The sequence below is a fragment of the Onychostruthus taczanowskii genome, unplaced genomic scaffold (assembly GCF_017590055.1).
Source record: "Onychostruthus taczanowskii isolate IOZ18803 unplaced genomic scaffold, ASM1759005v1 scaffold21, whole genome shotgun sequence".
Classification (NCBI taxonomy): domain Eukaryota; kingdom Metazoa; phylum Chordata; class Aves; order Passeriformes; family Passeridae; genus Onychostruthus; species Onychostruthus taczanowskii.
In genome coordinates, this window is record NW_024499351.1 from 8,913,044 (window position 1) to 8,934,047 (window position 21,004).

At 40.5% G+C, this 21,004-nt stretch overlaps 1 protein-coding gene across 4 annotated transcripts in view; it reads right to left on the minus strand.

Moving 5' to 3' along the window:
• Nucleotides 1–6,782: 6,782 nt before the first annotated feature.
• The window catches only part of CNST (consortin, connexin sorting protein), a 55,282-nt gene continuing 41,060 nt past the window's right edge, over nt 6,783–21,004 (minus strand). For 3 of the 4 annotated variants that reach the window (XM_041404484.1, XM_041404485.1, XM_041404486.1), the window contains 2 exons: nt 18,945–19,080; nt 6,783–17,315 (listed from right to left, as the gene is read on the minus strand). In XM_041404484.1, the coding sequence (XP_041260418.1) occupies nt 17,110–17,315; nt 18,945–19,080 (342 nt within the window). In that variant the 3' untranslated portion in view covers nt 6,783–17,109. The remainder of the gene's footprint in view (nt 17,316–18,944; nt 19,081–21,004) is intronic. The other variant, XR_005952669.1, reaches the window with a different exon arrangement.

Below are 21,004 nucleotides of genomic sequence, written 5' to 3' on the forward strand. Positions count from 1 at the left end.
TTCATATTAGAGGAAGAATATAATGCTGAAACCATCTGGCCTGTGGCTATAAAAACACCAAAGAGACATAAAACCGAGTTAATGGCAGCATGCCAAGGCCTTGTTAAAAAACAGCACATCACTAAAACAAAGCAAGTGCTGATGTAGCACCAGCAAAGGCTCATTAATGGGCCTGGAGATAAAGTGCTCTTATATTTCATTATGTGCTTAACAGCCATACCTGCCTCTGCAGGAGAAAGGTAATTTCTAATGAACACTTTCTCATGTCCTATAATGATTCAATACCAGTGATAAATACTAAGAGCTCTGGTTGTCCTGCTTACTCTGTATTTTTTTTTTTACAACAACACCCTGGAATTTTATTTATTTATTTATTTATTTAAATTACTAATCTTCCTTAGAGGAATAAATAACAAGATGCATCGGGTGATGCTGAAACTAGGACATTTTAGCTTAAAAATAACTACAGGCTATGGAGACTAAAGTACTGTGTTCTGGGTGCTGGTATACAAGATGCAAAGTTATTAGAGAGCATCTAAAGGAGGGCTGTGAAGATGATGATGGGCCCAGAGGGGAAGCTACGAAAGGAGTGGCTGAGGTCCCTTGGTGTGTTCACCTGCAGGAGACTGAGGGGAGCTCCCACTGCAGCTTCCTTGTCAGGGGAACAGGAGGGGCAGGCACTGATCTCTGCTCTCTGGTGCCCAGTGACAGGACCTGAGAGAATGGCCTGGAGTTGTGACAGGGGAGGTTTAGGGTGGATATAAGGACAAGGTTCTTCACCCAGAGAGTGCCTGGGCACTGGAGCAGCCCCCAGGGCAGTGGTCACAGCAGCAGCCTGACAGAGCTCAAGAAGTGCTTGGACAGTGCTCTCGGCACATGGTGTGACTCTTGCGGTGTCCTGTGCAGGGCCAGGAGCTGGACTCGATGACCCTTTCGGGTGCCTTCCAGTTCGGGATATTCCACGGTTCCGCGCTGAGCGGGTGCGGGGCAGGAGCCGAGAGGATCCCGGCGGGACCAGCAGGTGGCACCGCCCCGCTCCGCTCCCGTCCGCAGCGCCGGGACCGCGCAGAGGGGAGGCTCCGCCTGATGCAGGCACGGAGGGATGGGAAAAACCCAAAGAAGGGCTAAGTGTGTAAAAGGTTCTGTTTTTGAAGCAGCAGCCTGCAAAGGGCTTGCTGCACAGAGGTCAACATTTGTTTTGAAATAAAAATCTGGATGCTTGTTTGGGTTTGAGGTTTCTGCTTATCAGCAGTCCCAGAGGCCGTGACTAATTTTCTTTTTGTGGGAATTCTCAATTATCTTTTCTCTCAGATCATCGGGCCACACACTCCTTGTTTTCTCTCTCTTGCAGGAACTGTGGAGAAGAGTGAAGGGATGAATGTGAAAATAGTAATTTCTGCCAAAAGCAAGACTGGGGGTGTACACACAGCTAGAGGAAAAACAGCGAGGGGCACTGTTGTATCTGGCCTCTTACTTGAACAAGATTGTCTCTAAATTTCCCTCTGTCCTTCCAGTTTTTGGAAGCCATCAAGGTGGTTCCCAGAGCTCGCTCCTTCTGTCTCCATCCTCCACTTGTGTTCTCTTCCAATTTATGTCCTCTTTGCATTATCTCTGGTGCATCTGAAAGTGCTGGACGTGCAGACCATATGACCTCACACTTACCTGCATTTCACTGACAGCCAAGAAGGGAGAGGACATCTCCTCAGTTTGATGAGACCACATGCTACCAAGAACTCATTTTGATTCTGCGCAGATGTCTTTCAAAAATTGGAAGAACTGTTTCTTGTGTGTAAACAACTAAGAAGTCCTTCTTTGTGCATGGCATCTCTCTTCCTCACATCCTCCAGGTGGAGGATCTTTCAAGGACTTTGGGGTTAGAGTATTTTGCAAAACATCTTAATAACCTCTTAATTTTTGCACTGTCTGGTTTGCTGGATAAGAGATTCATGTAACACTGGTCTGTGGATGTAAACAAGTTGTATCTGTGTACACTGTGATGGACAATAAATATTGACCCTGAAATATTTGAATACAGTCTAGTGAAATTAAAGATTTTTATATTTAAATTATAGTTTCTAAGGCTTCAATCTTCTTAATATATTTGTTAAAATAAAATATAGCCACAAGGGACAAAAGTTTTAAGTGAAAAAATTCAGATTCTAGTAAGAATACACACTAATTAGCTGAGACTACAAAACCACTGTTGGACCAGGGATACAACACAAAAAGGGCTGAAAACACAACACACAGAGGAAGCCTTTGCCTCTGATGATCAGTCTCCTAGAAACAACTGATTGCATAAAATGTCTGAAATCTCAGCTAACATATTGTGTAATCACCTAGCATCAGGTAAGGATTCTAGACCGCAAAGAGGATACCCCTAAACAAACCTTACAAATAAGGCCCATGAGGAGTTTCTGTCTCATCCAAATCTAAAAACTGTGGCTTTAATGTTTTCCATTTTATTCCCTCCCATTCCCCAGGGCCTTTTTGCTTTCTCCCAGGCTGAGCTAGCATCACTATTACATGCAGCTGCATCTCTCCCTCAGCCACATAATTCCCTGTGGCAGCTGGGAACAGAAGGGCAAAGGACTTCGGTTGGTATGGAGGGCACAAAAGTCTCCATGGACTGTTTCTACATCCATACTTAGAAGGGAGAACAGCAGAAACATTAATAGTGAACATTTTACTACAGACTTCAGCTTTAATCATGGAGCTGCTCCAGGAATGTTGCTCAGCGGATCCTGCCGCCTTAAAAACCTGCTGGAGGCACTTCGGAAATTTGTCCAAGATTCCACCAAACTCCTGGCCAAGCAGCAATACCTTGGATCTGCATCCAAATCTAAAGCATAGTAAAAAAAACAAAAGCTGAACTTACCTTAAGTCCACTGGAAGTTATAATTACTAACAACTGCATTGTCCTTACGGACACCAGAGATTTATGTTGACTTACATGTCCAGGAAATGAGTCATTCATTGGTGGAACTGGGACAAATTCCCATTCTAGGTGGAACCAAAAAAAGTCATAGCCATTACACTCACAGCTGCAACCTCTTGTCCAAGGTCAATTGGTTCCAGCTCCTCCCCAAAACCTGTTAGAAGTGGGGCAAATTGCCAAAAAGCTTTGAGCGAACTGATTGCTCCTCCCAGGGCTACCAAAGTGAGAGCAAGCAAGCAAGAATCAATCACCTGGAGGGGATGGCAAACGTCACTCAGATAACCTGCTTTTTAACCTGCTTTCCTGTCTTCTTCCTCTTCTTAACAGGGTCACTTCTGCACAGTATAGCAGAACCAATTACACAACGTGGGTTTCAAACCTCTAATTACTGTGGCTGCTTCTGACTCGATATGGCTGGAGGGAGATATCCCTGCAATGAGGCTGTGGTGTCCATGACAGCCACATCATGTGCCATGCTGTCAAATACTAGTCCACGACTACATTTCAGTGTCACCCTTCCTGGCAGTAATTACACCTCACTGTTAAAAAGGAATCATGATCAAGGCTGCTACAAAGAAACTGTTTTCATATGAAACAGGGCACTCAGCAAGAAAAATATTGTAACATAAAATAATTGATAGCATATGTTTTTTAAAAGTCTCAAAGGATGAAGCTTTTGTGATAATGAATAGTCTAATTTTTTGTAATGGAAACTAGGTCAACAACAAATTAAATTACCCACCAGCATGAAAAAGATGAATTGCAGGAAAATAAAAACCTGCCATTAAAATAGATTTCCAGCCTCTGTTGTTAACCAGGAAGGAAAAAAAAAACCAGTAATTTCAAGATGTCACTGTCATGAAAGGGAATTAGGCAGTGTCATGCTACTTTTTCCCTTATGAAGTGCAGTGTTACAAGAACCAAAGAAATAAAATTTATACCAGGATAGTGACATATAGAAACAATAGCAAAGTGATAGCAGCTGGTTGTGGGGCTCTTTCAGTATGTATTTTATCGAAAAAATATGAGACTGACAGCTTGAAATTAAATCACAGTGTCAAATCATAACCATGAGATATTTTTCCTCTTCTTTAGCATTAAAACAAAAATAGTCCAGAGTGTCTCAAAGCATTTTACTAGTTTTAGGTACGTGCCAAATGTTTTTGAAATCAAATTCCTCTGTGGGGCTCACTGCAGTGGTGAGAGGGAAATTGAGCACTGTGGCACCCCAGCCACGGTGCAGCAAGGTAATGGGGCGGATGTGCTGCTGGATCCTGGGCAGCTGGGCTGCTCTACACTGCTCTTCCCTGTGGGGCATATGGGGACATGGAACAGGCACAGCAAGGTCTGGCTGTGCTCCCTGTGGCTCTTCTCTGGGGAGATGCAGGCCTACACCAGCAGTGAAGCAGGACCTGTGCACTGCCAAGCAGTGGGACACATAATGAGCTTTAAATGCTAATTATAATAGCAATAAATTACTTTTCTCCAAGAAAGGTCAGTGACAAATGTACACCAGAATATTCGTGTAAGAATGGTTGTGAGCATATAAAATTCTGGCTTTGCTCTAGCTGGAGATGATGCTGCAGGACTACCAGAGGGCTTTTTCTGTTTCCCGGTGATTTTGTTTTGAAAGAAAATAGCCTAACACTCAGAAGTGCTCTGATTTTGATTGAGCTGAATATTTTAAAGCAATACAGCTCTGTTGTCACTTCTCTAAAGAGCACTGTCTATTAAGATTGCAAAGCCAATGCCTCCAATCCCAGAAATAAGACGGCTTGAACTTTGTGATTTGGGCTCTTGGTACCTATGTGTTATGTTGCTGTCTTTAATTACATTAGCATATCCTGTTGTTTCAAGTATTCCTGTTCATGTAGTCACTGGGAAGCTGTTCAGTATTCTTTTTGCCTTCCTTACACAATGAGTGGTTTCAGGTCTTAGTTAACATGCCTCCTCCACATCAGCTTCTGCTTATGGAACTATTCACTTGAAGTGATGGATTAGCACTCATTTAACTACAGTGTTTGAAAGTTTTCTTGTCAATATTGAAGTATTTAAATATTTAAATAGTGAGGCCTTAAAAAGACAGACGACTTGATCTCTGCCAACAATTTTGCAGAATTTGAGAGAAGGCTGCTCGACAATGCCCATTAAACTAGTGCAAGCTCAGCCAAGTACAGAGACCACGCATGGCTCATGTGCTGGTTTGAAGTGAATTTGAAATTCAAAGGTAGTTACACTTGAAATTTGCAGTACACCTAAATGAAATTGTTCTTCCAAAGGAGGAGAACTCAGAAGGAAGCAAATATCCTATGATAATATGCATTGCTGGTGACATGTCCAGCATAGTCTATCAGTAATTTACTTTAAGAAAGCAGCGCTTCTCACAGTAGCAGAAGCAGCAGCAGGAGTCTGAATTTTGTTGTTGAGAATGAGATATTTGAGGTCAAGAAACAATGAGAAACAAGAAATAGACAGAAGAAAGGACAATACAGTTATATCCCTTGTTCCTCTGTCTCTCTCCAGTTTGAATAGATTGGCAGCAATGACTATTTCATCACAAGGAAAATCCCATTCATACGACCTATTTTCATATAATTACATGACCTGCCCTTTCCCTCCCCCTCCTAAAGGTTTTTTACCATTTACTCAAACATGCCCTGGAAATCATGAGGTGCTGAAAAGCAGCACCTCAGTGAGATGTGCTGAGATGAGCACTTCAGCTCACAGTGATCTAACAATGAATAGGGGTGTTAGGATCATTTATCTAACATCCACTTCTGGTTTTCCTGTTTAACATTGGGATAGACATTATTAAATGGTGGCTTCTCTGTATTTTGAACTCCCAACATCAACTGAGAAAATAGGATATGCATGGGTCTGAAAAATGGGTCCACAGAAATGTAGAAATAGCACCAAAGAGTGGGTGCTACCTGCTGTGACCATAATCTTTTTCTCTTTCAGTAAGAGATTATGATACCATCACTCTTCTCTGCCAGCACCTGGGTACATATTTGGAAGAGAATGGACAAAAACCTCTACCTTCTGCACAAAAACCTACAAGAAAGTGACTTACAAAAAGTAAGTAAAAAACTGCAGATCCAACAAGATGCCTGAATTTCTCTGCAGTCAAGGGCAGTTTCCACAGCAAATACCTGTGACAGAAGGTTGCTTCTGGAGGCAGCTACTACAAGAAAGTGACTTACAAAAAGGGGAAAAAAACTGCAGATCCAACAAGATGCCTGAATTTCTCTGCAGTCAAGGGCAGTTTCCACAGCAAATACCTGTGACAGAAGGTTGCTTCTGGAGGCAGCTGCACTAGAGAATTTCTAGGTTGTGTTTGAACTGGAAGGTGTAAATTAATTTGGCTCATTTCTTCCTTTATATCAGCCTCCCACATAATTTTCAAGATTTCCAGTGAATAGCTTATGATGGGCAATTTCGCAGTGAACTTGAGAATCTAAATCACTAAATATATCTAAATCACTAAATCCCAACTAATCCTGTCACCACAGTGAGTCACAGGTAGCAAAAGGCTTAATTGGTATAAATGTGAAAAGGATGAGGGACAGAATTCCACATTCTCTTTCAAAGCTTTTAGCATTGACACATAAAAAATAACCTGGTTGTATTTTCCACAGTTTGTTTCTGCCAACTCCCCCTCTCCTTTCCCCACCCTTTGCGGAGACCACCAGCAACATGAAGCCCTTTAAAAACTCTGCTCCTCTGCAGGTGCTATAAAGTGGGAAGGACCAACAAGTCTGTGTACTGCAGATACCAGAGACTGAAATCCATCAGGAAACTGGCTTTACCCTTCACTCCCACAGGGAAATGCAGGGAGGCAAAAGCAGTTTTTATTTCTACAGGTTTTTATTTTCTACAGGTATCTTAAAATAGCTGTAAAATGTCACAGTATAGTCATTATGATGCTAAAACAACTGACAAAAAACCCCCAAAACTGAATGCAATTTATTCACCTGATGGCACAGCACAACAGCTCACAGAAATATTAAAGTGTATCTCCCTATTGCTCCATACTTCTTTCCTGTAGCCTCTCTGAAACAGCTTTCATATTCAGAGAAAACTCAAAAAAAGAAAGTGAATAACAAGAAGGGTTTTCTTCCCTTCTTTTCTCAGATGCAGGGTTCATTGCAATTACTTGTGACAATGCAGGGTAACCATCTCAGTCAAAGCGTGACTAGCAAGTTGCTGATGTTGCTTAAAATGTGTTACTTCTGAAATTAGCATGACTTCACTCACTCCCAGGATCATTAGAATGAGCACTGCCACAGGGAGCTTCAGAGAATTGTCCCTGTTACAGATGCAGGGTACTGAAACACAGGAGAATTAAGTGATGTGCTTAAGAACACACAGAAAATTTGTGGAAGAGCAGACAATTAAAGTAAACCCTCCCAAGTTCCAGGTTTGTGTTCTTAGCACTTCATCAGCTCTTCCTGCCAACTACTCCAAACCATGTCACAGCACAGCCTTTTTCAGCCACAGCCATTTCCTTCTCTGGCCATAAAAAAAATAAAAATTATTGAGCCAATTAGTTAATGAGGATTTTGTCCAGAGGCAGGGATGTAGATTTGAGGAAAATAAAATGTAAAAAAAAATATAAGGACTAGGAAAAAAACCCACCACGACCACCAACAAAAAACTTCCCCAAAACCTGGAAAGAAAGTAGTTTTCTATTTAACAGTGCAGTTCAGAACAATAGCCAGAAAATAAAATTAAATTTACCCTGAGATCTAGTGTGACCTGTTAAACCATATTTAAATTCATGACTGTGATGGTAAGTGCTCTGTGATGTAAGTGCCACAGAGTGCAGCCTTTTTACCTTAAGAAACGCGTTCATATCTGAGTGATAGCGAAATCATGAGGCAGTCTCAGCAACACCGCTTCCACTCAGATCTTTCTACAAGTCTTTTTAGGGTTTCCATGATGCTTTTTTCAGGGATCCCAAGGTCTTCAATCCCTCATACTACACATATCTACTTAATGAATTTAATTAATTTAATTTAAGCAAATTTAATGATTTAATTTAAGCAAGATTCAGTACCACAGGACAGCTGTGCAGTCTCTTCTGTGCTGGACTGAAGGCAAAACAATTTCAGGCTCAGTCCTAAAAGACACTGCTTGATCTCTGGGGAGCAGAACGTTTGATTCCCAGTTTTGGGGTTTCATTGCTGAAGCTGCAGGTGTCTTTAAAGACAACCCTTGGCATCCTGGGCATCCCTGTGGTGAACAGAGCAAAGAGAAGAATCCACGCCTCCTTGGCTGCTCTGTAGTGAGAAATTTTAGCCATGAAAGATCCCAGCACAAATTGCAACAAAGTGCCAGACTGAGCTGGCAGTGTGGGTGGGCTGTGCAAGGCTTGCTACGCATTGCAAAATTCAGCTTATTCACTGAAAATATTGTTTCATCATCCTACTGCGTGACTTGATAGGGATGGTTCCTTTTAATGGGGCTGTTTTATAATACATGAGTCACTTATTGCTAATGGCCATCTACTTTGCCTTTGTAGGTAAATCATGGGCTATTACCCAGTGAATTGACTCAGAAAAGTAATTCCCTATTTATAGAAAAATACCAGAGACAGTACACATCAAAAAAAACCCTCAAAAAAAAATTGCATAATTTTCTTTGCTTTCAACCAAGGGAAAGCTTTCAGTAACACAAAAATTGAAATGAAAATAGGGTTATTAAAGTCATTTTTTAGGGATGCCAAGAACATTTGAAATGATTTTCATCTTTCACATTTGCAGACAGTGATGACAACGTCCGCTCTATGGTCAAAACATTTCTGTGCCTCACAAGAAGTTCATTTGTGCCAGGAGGCAGAATCTGGTGACTGCGGCTTCTTTCCACATCGCTTTGTTTCCTCCCTCTTGGCACAGCCATAGGTATTGTGTGAAGCCCAGCAGAGCTGTGAGATTGTGCCTTGATTAGGATTCTCAGCAGGGCCCCTTCTGCTGAGAATTGTTATTTTCCTAGTACTTAACAGAGCACGAGTTAGATGGCGAAACACAAAGTAACTGCAGACAGCCTGAGCCTCATTTTCTGATGATAGAAATTGCTATTATACTTTGTGTTCCCACAAGTTTGTGGTCTGTTGATACCATTTGTTTTAATACATGTAAATAGCAACCAGCTACCATGGCTATGATGATATCAAGTACTAAAAATACGCTAAAAGGGCATTTGCAGTTTGTCCTGCATACTAGAAAGGATATTCATCCCTTAAATAAAATTGATTCCTTAAGATTACCACAAAATTTATAAGAATATGAAAATATCTTTAAAGAAAATTTTCAAAGCTGTGTGAAGTCAAAGAGACTATGAACAAAAGACTACTGATTTATCTTCGCTAATCTGTGTTGTCCTAGTGAGAACTGGAAACAGACAAAAGACCATAAAATAGGATTCATAAGCTCTGATCTTGCTCTTCTTCTTCCTGCTACATGATCTTGTACAAACCACTTGCTCCTAAGGAGTCTACAAAGAATTTAACAGTACTTTAATCCTTAGTCCCTTTTCCTCCCTGATGTCACTAAACTATTGTGTGTTTTTTCTGTTTCTGTAAAATCTGATGAAAAAAACCCATCACTGATAGATACCTTTATCAGAAATATTTTTTATTCTTTCCAGCAAAAAATTCCCATAGCTGATCTAAGGTCTTTGCTGCATTATTTCTGCAGCCCTTTTACCCATAAGGTACTTCGTCATTACCTTTGTGTAACACTGAGAAGCTGTTCCCCCTTATTTACCAATTTCTACATAAATCTTCAAATCTTTGAAAAGTCACTAGAAACCTCAGAATATATTTTTTTTGCTTTAGAACTCTTTTCAAACATACTCTTTTCTATTATTTATGGTGGGTCTTTTGAAGCAACCTTGCTGGTTTCTGTGATGGTAGATACTGACATTTTGTCGTGCTGAAATTGACTGTACGGATCCTTAGTGATTCAAATGTTCCACTCCCTTTTTTTATGCAAGTCCCTTCCATAGTGCACTGAATTCAGCTGGCTCAGGAAAAGTAGTGTGAAAATGTTCTTGCTACTCTGATAGCCTCAGAAACAATCCATCCATTTCATTAGAAATTCTGGCAGAAAAGCTGTACAAGCACGAAGATTCTCAGCATCATGTGGCAAGATGCACGTTCCCTCTGGCAAAAAGCATTAATTCCTATTTTTGGAGAAGAAACAGAGGAATTGGCTTAATGCTGTATTTCTCTAATATAAAAATAAAGGAAACTAATGGTTCCGATATGAAAGTCTGAAAAAAAAAAAAAAAAAAAAAAAAGAAAAACCACGTCTAGTTTTAGGTGTAAGGTTTACATGGAAGGAACATTTCACATTGCTTAACTTCTTTCACCTTCTTTCTTTCACATTGCTTAACTTCTAGTGCATGTATGCTTTCAGCACTCCTGATGCAACCACTCCCTTCTCGTGCAGGGCTGAGAGAACAGAATGAATCCTGGCTAGCTTAAGGGGTGCCCTGCTGGAAACACAGCATGGGCACTGCTTCCATGCATTGCAAATAGCAACTGTGCAGTCTGGACATGTTGTGGCAAAACCAGTCAAGTTTTCTCATTGTAGTACTTGGCACGTGGTGCTTTCTGAAAAACATTTAGCTCTCACTCTGAAAGCTGTTTTTGGTAAAGTTGATCAGTCTATGAAAGCACAACAGTGGGGCTTAAACTCATTTTCAGTGCCAGGCAATGAAAGGGGACATGATCATTAACTGGCACTTGACAGAAATGTTACTGGAAACTTCCCAGCAGCCTAACAAATGAGTGCTACATCAGGGGCCCAGCTTGGCTAAAAGATGACACTTTGCTAGACAGCTCCTTGGCAAAAAGCAGAGGGAGAGAGCTGATGGATCTCATGTCATGTGAAGATGGATTCAAACTTGTTTTCAAGAAGAGCAGCTTAAAATTTTAGATTAATGGAAGACTTTGGTCTAGTATTGGACATATCTTGGCTGTCCTTCAGTGCTGTCTCTATATTTTCTGTTTTAGCCTGTTTGGCATATTAAACAAATCTGGGTGAACACAAGTGTACGACTTTGGCTGAAATTCACTGGTATCAGTTCAGTAACAGCTGTCACAGAGACACTGTAAAACAGCATGCACCTACTCCCCACCATCATTTTCTTCAAGAGATGACCACAATATTTGGACATTACTGAAATCAGTAAACCCTAGGCTTATGTTATGACAAAATGAATTACCACGACTTTTAATTCAAAGTAATACAAATCACAAATTATATAAAGGAGCCTTAAATTCTACAGGAGCCAAATTATAAAAAATTCATTTTTAAGAAAGGACTGTATAGTTAAATATTTTAGGCTTCCTTGGGTAGCTATTTTAGAGAAAAATATTTGAAATATTTCATTAAGACACATGGACATGACCATCAGCAAGCAGTCCTTTAAAAACCAGCTGTTTAAGAGTAGTACAAGAATCAGTGTAAGTTCTGCCATCACTGCTATACACTGGTGAGCCAGTGAGAGTCAGCAAGTTTGTACTGCAAGAGTAGCTGCAATTGTTATTTCAGTTTTACCTGTGGCCTCATTGCTAAGTCTTATTATTGAATTTCAGAGTGTAACATGGAAGAGGAAAGGGATGGAGGATCTCTATTTTAATAGAAGAATTCTGGATTCCTGTCAGGAAAGAAGATTCTGTTGACAAGAAAGGGAGAAGAATCAGAAGGACAGTGGTAGAAAATAGTGTATAGCCTGGGGAAGAGATGATATCTCTGAGGAGGTTACTAAGAAACGCCCTTGCAGCAGTATGGGGAGCATGAGAGACAGCAAATGGAAAGAGATGATACAGGGTATAAAGAAAAACCTTTTCACCCTGAGCACAGCCAGGCAGAGGAGTATGCCCAAGGAGGTTCTGCAGTCTTCATCCTTGGAGGGTTTCAAGACCCAACTGGATAAAGCCCTGAGCAATGAGGTCTGATCCCAGCTGACCTTGCCTTGAGCAGAAGGCTAGACTAGAGACTTTCTGAGGTCCCTTCCTAACTCAATTCCCTTATGGTCCTGTGAATGATAGAAAATGTGCTTTCTCATACTGGGAAAGAAGTGGTAAAGTGGAACGGAGACAGAAGGAATAAAAACAGGCAGGAAAGCGTTGCAAAATGTATCATTGATACATTCCTGTTCGGACCAAAGGCTACTAGGTTGGATTGACTCGCAACTGTTTGTGTTTTCATTTATTTAATTGAGCTCAGAGAGCAGAATGCCTGGTGACCACTATCCAGGTCACCCACCAATTACTAGGAATTCTGAAACTCACCATCTGTCAATTTGCTTTCACAATGATACAGTAAGGCAACATTTTAGCACCTGAAACCCACCTGTCTGGCAGCACCAGGCTCTGTGAGGAAACTGGTTTTTTGCTTAACTATTGAAATAAAGACAAATCACCCAGGAAATCTGCACCAAAAACCAGACCAAACTTACACATTTTATCCTCACTTTCCATTCTGGTTTGGGCTTAATAATGAAATTCTTATTGGAGGGATTATTCATTTACTTGAATTTCACAGAAAATCTCAGTCTTTTCAGACATTTAGAAATCACAGTATCCAAAAAGGTTAATGTATTTTCTTTGGGACAGTTTTTATTTTATTTTATTTTTTTTTTGCTACAGTATGTAAATTACAAGCTTGGGTGATTTTCAAAGACAGTTATTTACTCCTTTTGCTAAAGGAAGCTTAAGATAAATTTGTTACAAATAACTTTGATTCCCTTCAGATGTTCTTGGTTTAACATTACAGTACAAAGTAGGCAAACATGTTTCCTTAGGAGGGTCATCCCTTTAGGTTATTGAGTGGAACAGTACCCAGTCACACAAGAATCTGGACTTCCAATGTACTCTGTATACTTGACAGTTCAAAGTCACCCTTTACTACCAAGAACCCTAAACGAGAGTTTCCCTTTTTGTTATAATACCTCCTACTCCTTGTCACCAGGGCTACTATGCATTTTCCAGGTATGAAACCAAGGATAATGGAAAAAAAATTTAAAACACAGCCTGTGTCTAGATCACAAACTTCTGCTGGCATACCTGGGTTGTGGAATGTCTGCTTCCTTATGCTGTCTTGAGAAGAAGCCTGTAGTACAGTGTGCTACACTACAGCACAGTGCCTTTTTTGGTCTAGTCTAGGCTGTTTGGGGTGAGAGTGTTAATTATGTGGTCAGATCTTTTGTCAGCATAATGCTGAATCTACATAAAAAGCCTTGTTGGTTTTTTCTTTATCACAAGAATCTCTTTGAAATAATTATGCTCAAAGAATAAACAGGAAGGTGGGGGTTTCTAGCAGAGTGCTAGATTAAGTGGCACAACTTCTCTGAAGGTACACTAGCAGCCTGAAATCCAGTCATATTTTATGAAAAGTTTTTTAAACTACTGTCAAGTATGGAACCATTTCCTGAATTTTTCTATCAATTACAAATGTTTTTAACTAAGTACAGTATGGTCCCCCTATTGCCAAGGAGAACAGCCATAAAGACAGCATCAGGGAAGGAAACAATGAATAAAAAGTTACATACAAAAGGCTTTTAAATGCACCTAGCATGTGTGTGAAGGGGAAGCCTTTTTTCACTGCTTTCTTCCTCCTGAAACAATCTGAGCTGTTGCTTGGTATTATTTTACCTCAAACACTCTGATGAGTCATGACCACTCAAATCCACTATTATTTTTTGCTTTGATTTACCTGTCTGCAAGACCCTAACCCCTCAGGTCTCCCAGCTGGAAGCAATGTCCACTATTCCAAAGAGAACAGACCACGTAAGTAGGCCAACATCAGGCCTGCCTGCACACTCTTTGGAGTTCCAATGCACAGCAAATTTTGTTCTGTTGATAGCTGCAAGTTTGGCAATACTACAGACCATTTGCACCGACAGAACTGTCACACGAAGCAAGAATTGCACCATCAGCTTTTCATAAAGGAATGCCAGCAGAAACTGGATCCAGATTTGAACCCTTGGTTGCAACTGAGGAGCGAGCAGCTCAGATCAGGAGCTGGACAGCCTGTGCACATGTGCCCGCTCTGCTGCCTCAAATCCTGGGAGACTTTGCAGGGCTGCTGCCTTGGCACAGCTGGGGAAGGCTGAAGAGATGCTCCCAGTCACAGGGGAAGGGTGTCTGGGTTACCCAGAACGTCTGGCTGCTCACTTTTCAGGGGTACCTGTTGGTGATGGGCTGCCCAACCTCCTCATGCTCTTCTAGGCAGTTCTGCTGCTACTTGTGAGTCTTTGCACCAGGAATACAGCACAAAGAGAAAACACCAGGATTTGCATCACCGATTCGAAACTGAAATACTTATTAAAAATTGCTTTGATTTTAAATAGTTTTATAGTTAAAATAAAATATTTGTTTTTAAATAGTTTTAATTAAATGAACCTAAAAGTTGTGGATCTTTGATAACCATGTTTGATATACTTTTTAATAAATAGATCTATAAATACCTCTTGATCTTTTTGGTGATGAAGTGCACAAAAAGTTAAAAATATTTTTTTAAGCTGAAATGAACAGTTGTCTCTTTAGGAATAAACTTAATTTTCAGAAACACTCAATGCAAAGTTACAGAAACCCAAAATATATTCTAACTACATAGTCACTATAAATACATACTTTAACTGAAAGCATGCTTTTTAATTATTCTGTGAGTAAATTGCCAAAATAGAAAATTAAGCTTCTCTTTAAAAGAAAAACTAAATAAATAAACAAACAAACCCAGAATTCAAATAATAAACTGAACCAGCCAGTAACACTTTAAAACACAGAAGTGTCTTTCCCTTTCTCCTTTAAAGTACCTCATCATGATACTCCTGAAGACAACAAACAAACAATCCCCCAAACAACCATTCTCAAGTTTCATTCTAAAACCAAAAGTTTTCATTAATTTGGGCATTTGAAATTTGCTAGTTTAGTATAAAGCTGCACATGAGGCTCCCTAGGGTATAAATAAACTAAGCCTCCACAGTGAAAACCAAAAGAGAAATCATACATGCAGTTTATTCTAGAAAAAAACATGATTTTAACTTTCACTTTAAAAACCCGTTAAGTGTAACAGTGCGTTAGGAACAATCAAGCTCACTAGAGGGACAATTTGCTTGCAAATGTCAGAAAGCATGATCTTTAATGTTAGAATTCTGAGCAGTATCTCAAAGATTTCACTTCATAGCATTTTACAAAATAATGTCCTAAACCTGAACACACTGCATCATACAAGGTTAGTAAGCAGGGAATCACAGGGTGGAGTGAAGTGGGCCCCTCAAAAATGCTGTTTCCTGAGGTGTAAAGGAATTGTTTCACACTCACACCTGGAGCAGGGCTGCACCACTGTGCCCTGTGCAAGAACAGCTGCCTCCCCTGAACAGAGCTGCCCCACTGTGCCCTGTGCAAGAACAGCTGCCTCACCTGAACAGAGCTGCACCACTGTTCCCTGTGCAAGAACAGCTGCCTCACCTGAACAGAGCTGCACCACTGTGCCCTGTGCAAGAACAGCTGCCTCACGTGGAACAGAGCTGCGCCACTGTGCCCTGTGCAAGAACAGCTGCCTCACCTGGAACAGAGCTGCACCACTGTGCCCTGTGCAAGAACAGCTGCCTCACCTGGAACAGAGCTGCACCACTGTGCCCTGTGCAAGAACAGCTGCATCACCTGGAACAGAGCTGCGCCACTGTGCCCTGTGCAAGAACAGCTGCCTCACCTGGAACAGAGCTGCACCACTGTGCCCTGTGCAAGAACAGCTGCCTCACCTGGACAGAGCAGAGCTGCACCACTGTGCCCTGTGCAAGAACAGCTGCCTCACCTGCACAGAGCGTGGCCCAAGGCCTGTGTATCTGATTCTCACCTTCACTGTCCTGCCAGTGTTTCTCTCACCACCACACAGGGAGGGCTGAGCACCAAGTGATAGAAATACCCATTTAAAATGACTCTTTGTACTGATCCAAATTTGTTTGTAAAGCTGATAGAGAAAGAACAGATTTTACAATACAGGTCACAGAACTGCAGGGCAAATGAATGCAAATGTGCTTTATCGGCTGGAACAAGTGCCCTGGAATACCAACAGCCTGTGGATCTGCAGTGAACCTCTGAGCCTCTTCTGTTGGATCAGGCCCCCTTTACATAACCTTTACTCACTGGCAGAGGCTGCAGCCACACACTTCTGTGATCCTGTGCACTGATGTAGGATGAATCAGACATGAGCCCTAATTCCAATATTCATAGACAAAGGCAAGGATCATTATTCCCCATTTATGGAGGAGAAAGTGAGGCACAAAGTGATTACTCCAAGTCAGTGACATAGCTGGAGGAAAACCCAGTTAGCCCCACACCTGCTACCAGGTGCTTTAAAATGAGCCAAAGCCACTTGATTATTTAATATGAATAATTTAGTAAACATCTTTAGTTTCTGTGTTTAGTGAGACCAGTGATTTCTCTTTTAACCTTCCAATTCTAAAACAACCCGCATGATACTGAGAGTAAAGGTCCAAGAAATTTAGTGAAATCTGCCAGCAGATTTATCCCATTCATGAAATTCACTGCAAGCTGAATATAGGATACAGGGTCAGCCTGGTAATTACCAAATGAGGGCTCTGTGAATGCACTCTTCTGACTCCACCCAAATAATTACATGGCTCACCAGGAGAAATAAAATGGATAAAACCATTAAGACTTAGAAAAAAAAATAATGTTTCCATAAAACAGAGACTTATTGCATGATAGCTGGAGGCAACACCTTTGCACAAACAGCTGTAAATTAAAGCTGTCCTTTTACTAAGCTTCCAGAGATTGCTTACACAATGTGTGGCAATGGGAGAGAATACAGAAGACAGTTAATTTTCTTCTTTCTTCTTCACTTGCTCAAGTGGATGAAAAGCTACTTGCCTACTTTCAAAAGGATGAAGATAATAACTTTTTATGCTCCCATACCACGCTGCTACAGTTGTGAACAGATGTGAACATTTTTTTTTTGCCACCTGATTGCTAAACTAAAATTTTCTTGATTTCTAAGTACATGTGAAAGTATATCATCAAATACACATCACCTGCAGGTGGCAAGTGTCAGAGAACTTGAAGTCACAATTTTGCTCTACTCTCTCCAGTAACCACTGGTGAGCTCTCAGCATGCTGTGTCCATTCCTTTCAGCTATGAGAAGGCTATCCAGTGTCTAAGTTCTTCCACACGTTGCAGTATCTGTGTATAATAGAAATCCATGTTGGCTGCAAATTCAGTACACACAGGGGATTCCATGTCACCAAAGGTGCAGTACAGTGCAGTTCCTCCAATGCTAAGGAAAACAGTTGCTATGCACAGCAGGATCAGCAAAACACAGGAGCCACCAGACACTTCATCTGCAAATAAGAGCAGAAAAGGTGAAAAAAGATGCTACAGAAAGCAATACAAATGCATGTGAGAAAACCTGAGCTAGGTTTTTGTCATGAATGGGTCAGGAGGTAAACACACTTAATAATGCTCACCATGTCAAAGTGAGCATTACAATACACACTGGGAAATTTATATTTCTCAGTCTTTTCAGAAACCAAAATAATTCTGTTGCTTCATTTCTGCAGTCTGTGTACCTGCCCTTGCTGGGATCACTGGTGGAGTCATTCCACTCTGAGGCAAAATAAGCTTACCTGTGGGAAGGCCCCACAGCCAAAGCCACCTTCATGGAACACTTCAAATGAAACAAAGGCTTTGACACAAAACCAAATGGAAACATTTTTGCTTCATTTGTAATGACACTGACTGTCCTACAATGAACTGCTTGTGACTGCTCTCACATTTTGACTGCAGACACAAAACCTTCAGTGTAGGCTAACGTGAGGGGTTACTTTGCATCTCAGTTATTCTCCGCTAATTCTTTACATGATTGTTTATTCCAGAGTAAGAGCAATGCAGAGGTTGTAGACGTGCTGCTACATCCTCACAACCTCACTTGTCCTTGCTAATCTGTACACAGGAACAACATCTGTGCCTTCTGTCAGACTGCTGTGGCTCTAAGGAAATTTCTGTACTCCCTTCACTCACACCAGGGAAAAGAAATGAGGTAAATAGAAAACATTCAAGTAATTTTTTTTTTTAGTGTGTCCTTGAAATCAAACTTGAAGTAATAATAACAATATAAAACAATTTTCCTTTTGAATCACTAAATCCTGGGGAAAAATAATAGAAAAAACTCTAACTGGAATTTTAAATAAAATCTAAACACTTTTAAAATAATTTCAAGAAAAAGATAGTATAGGGTCTCTCCAGGCTGTGAATGTTTGAGACATGCTAACACACTTTCAAGAACTAACTTACACCATTTAGTGGCTGGCATACACAATAGATAGAACTTTCTATATCATTAGCAATCATAAGTAATTTTCTTAGTACCTCTTAGTTTGAATACCAAAAACAAACACAACATGAGAAACATACTGTGTTTCTCATGAGGCTATTTAGCCCATCAAAAGGTGTAAAGCCAGATTTAATGACAGCTAGCAAATATGTATGGATGTTAAATTATAAAGCAAGTTTAGAATCTCTCTCACCCTCCAATCCCATGGAAACCACTAGAAAGGGTTGGAAATGTACCCATGGACAAAGCACAACAGACTTGTTTCTTCTGCATCCCTCTACCTACACAGTAAATGGATTTAGGGAGAAAGCCTACACCTCTCACCTCTGAGCAATGAGCATTAATGAAAGGACTTCAATTATCTGTCACTTGTAAATCATTCAGCCAGAGGAAAAAAGCAGTGGCTTCATTCTCAACCAAGCTTTAAAACAGAAGTGTGCTCATTGTATCCTTCTGTAGTCTTGTTACCCAAACTTGGTACAGATTAACAATCTCTGATCAATCACCTTTACTTACTAAGTTTAAAAAAAACAAGAGAGTATGTTCAATAAATGCTTGCTTTGCTGCTATGAACAAAAAGATTGACAATATTTGCACCCCAAGAGCACAATCCATGAATTAACAAATTTTAAGCTACCTTGATCCAATGTGTCTTCCATTTCTTGGAATCTCACTCTTCTCTTTGTTTGCCTTTGCTGGACTTGAGCAATTGTTTTTCCATCTCTGTCATCTCTCTTCTTTAGTATAGACACCAATCCTTCCACTGGGGTAATCTATCAGGGAATTCAGTGATATGTTAAATAGAGCTCATGCTTCAATTTCTAACAACGACTCAGGGAGGAACCAAGCTAAACAGTTAATAAATGATTTCCAGTCTACTTTTCTTAAGCATTGCAGCACTTGTGAAACCTCCTTCTTGGAGACATCAAGTCCTGAACAGACAGGACAGCTGCAGTATCATTCTGCTGCTTACTGACACTGCTGGTCTTTAATTGCTTTAAAAGTGAAATGCACACACATTTTCTGCTTGGATCGTACTTTGTGTTCCTTTGCAAGCTCACATGGGCAGGGGCAGTGGTGAGGCGGATTTGTGTCAAAATCACTATCATCAGAGGGCAGTAAGAAGTCAATGACACACTGCTGCTGCCTCTCCAAAGATATAATCCTGCAGAGACCATCAAATACTTATTGTGAGATTAATTTTCCAGCACTGCAATTGGTTCCCCAGGGGGGACAAGCAGCTACAGCAGGGCTACAAAACCGAAAAGAGGGAACACCAGGGAAAAAGAAAGCTTCAGTGCTCTGGATAGATTCCAGCTCCACATTGTAATAAGCTCTCTGAATACAGCAGCAGCAAAAAAATCCTTCCCAGAGGCTGGTCACCCAAACAGCAATATGGCCAACAAGTCAATAAACCACACCTTCTCTCTTCTTTGCTATAGCATTTCCATTAGTTGAAGAATATATAGTAAGCCATACTGGGCTGGTTGAGCAGTCTTTAAGTTCCAAGTTATTAATGAAATGAAAGTAGGTGAAGTACCAGAAGAAAAATGCTTTGCTAAGCAAGTAGTTCCTGGTGTGCTAGAAATAAACAGAAATTAAAGACGAAAGCATGTTTAGAATTGCCCTTTTTTTTTTTTAACTTTTGAGTATCCTTGCCTCAAAAAAAGTCATAATTATTTCTTCCTAGATCTTAGTAAGACTTCAAAAACCTTAATTCTGTACATCATCAGTAACATTTGTTAAATTGAAAAGTAGTATGTATACATCTGTGCTACAGATAAAACATATCACATTTACAACCGAATTTGCAATTCATCTATTAGATGACCCCAAAGGTCTCTACCTTTCACAAAAACACCAAACCCCCCTACTTTCCAAGTAACCCTGTAGCTGCAGACAAAGGACTGCTTAAGCCTATCTCTAACAGAAGTTAGAAGACCACCCATAAAAACTTGTCTGCATTGCATTTCCAAGAGAAAATGAAACAGAAAACAAACAACTCCATAACTTATGTCCTTAAGCTTGCCTGGTGCTACGAGCTTATATAAAGCATCGACTGTAGTCAGAGATGGTGCCCTGCACACAGTGAGACACGGGCACAATCCAATAGGCACTGCAGCGGCTTTGGCCTTTGCAACACTGAACTGACAAATGTGCAATTGCACTTGCAGGTCGCTGGTCTGGCAGTATTTTATAGCCCTCAAATGGACAAATAACAAACCCAGAACTACTGAGAGGATAAAACTGATCTCTGCCACATTTCTGATAGTCACTTTCCCTTTTGTTTATCTGTTCAAGAGCTCGAATGCATTATTTAATGAAACAATGCAAGGAAGTACTTGGAAAGTAGTGGAAGTGTGGAGGCAGAGGAAATAAATTGTTTAAGTCAACAGGCAAAGGACCAGTAGTTGGCACAAATGACCCAGAAATAATAGTCTGCAAGTGTCTCACCTCAAAAAATGAGTGCACTGAGTTGCAGCTTCTACTGGTAATGTTAAATTAACCTTGCAAAACTGCCATGAAAATTTAACAGGCCAGCAGAAAAATCAACACTTATGTTTCTTTGTTGTGACAAGGAAGGGGGATTATGTAGGAGTGCTTAAATTTGACTTATTTATTTGGAAGGGTGGAGATGAAATGATATCCTTTTATAGAGTAGATTATTTTAAGCTTCTGCTTACAGCATTGCTTTCA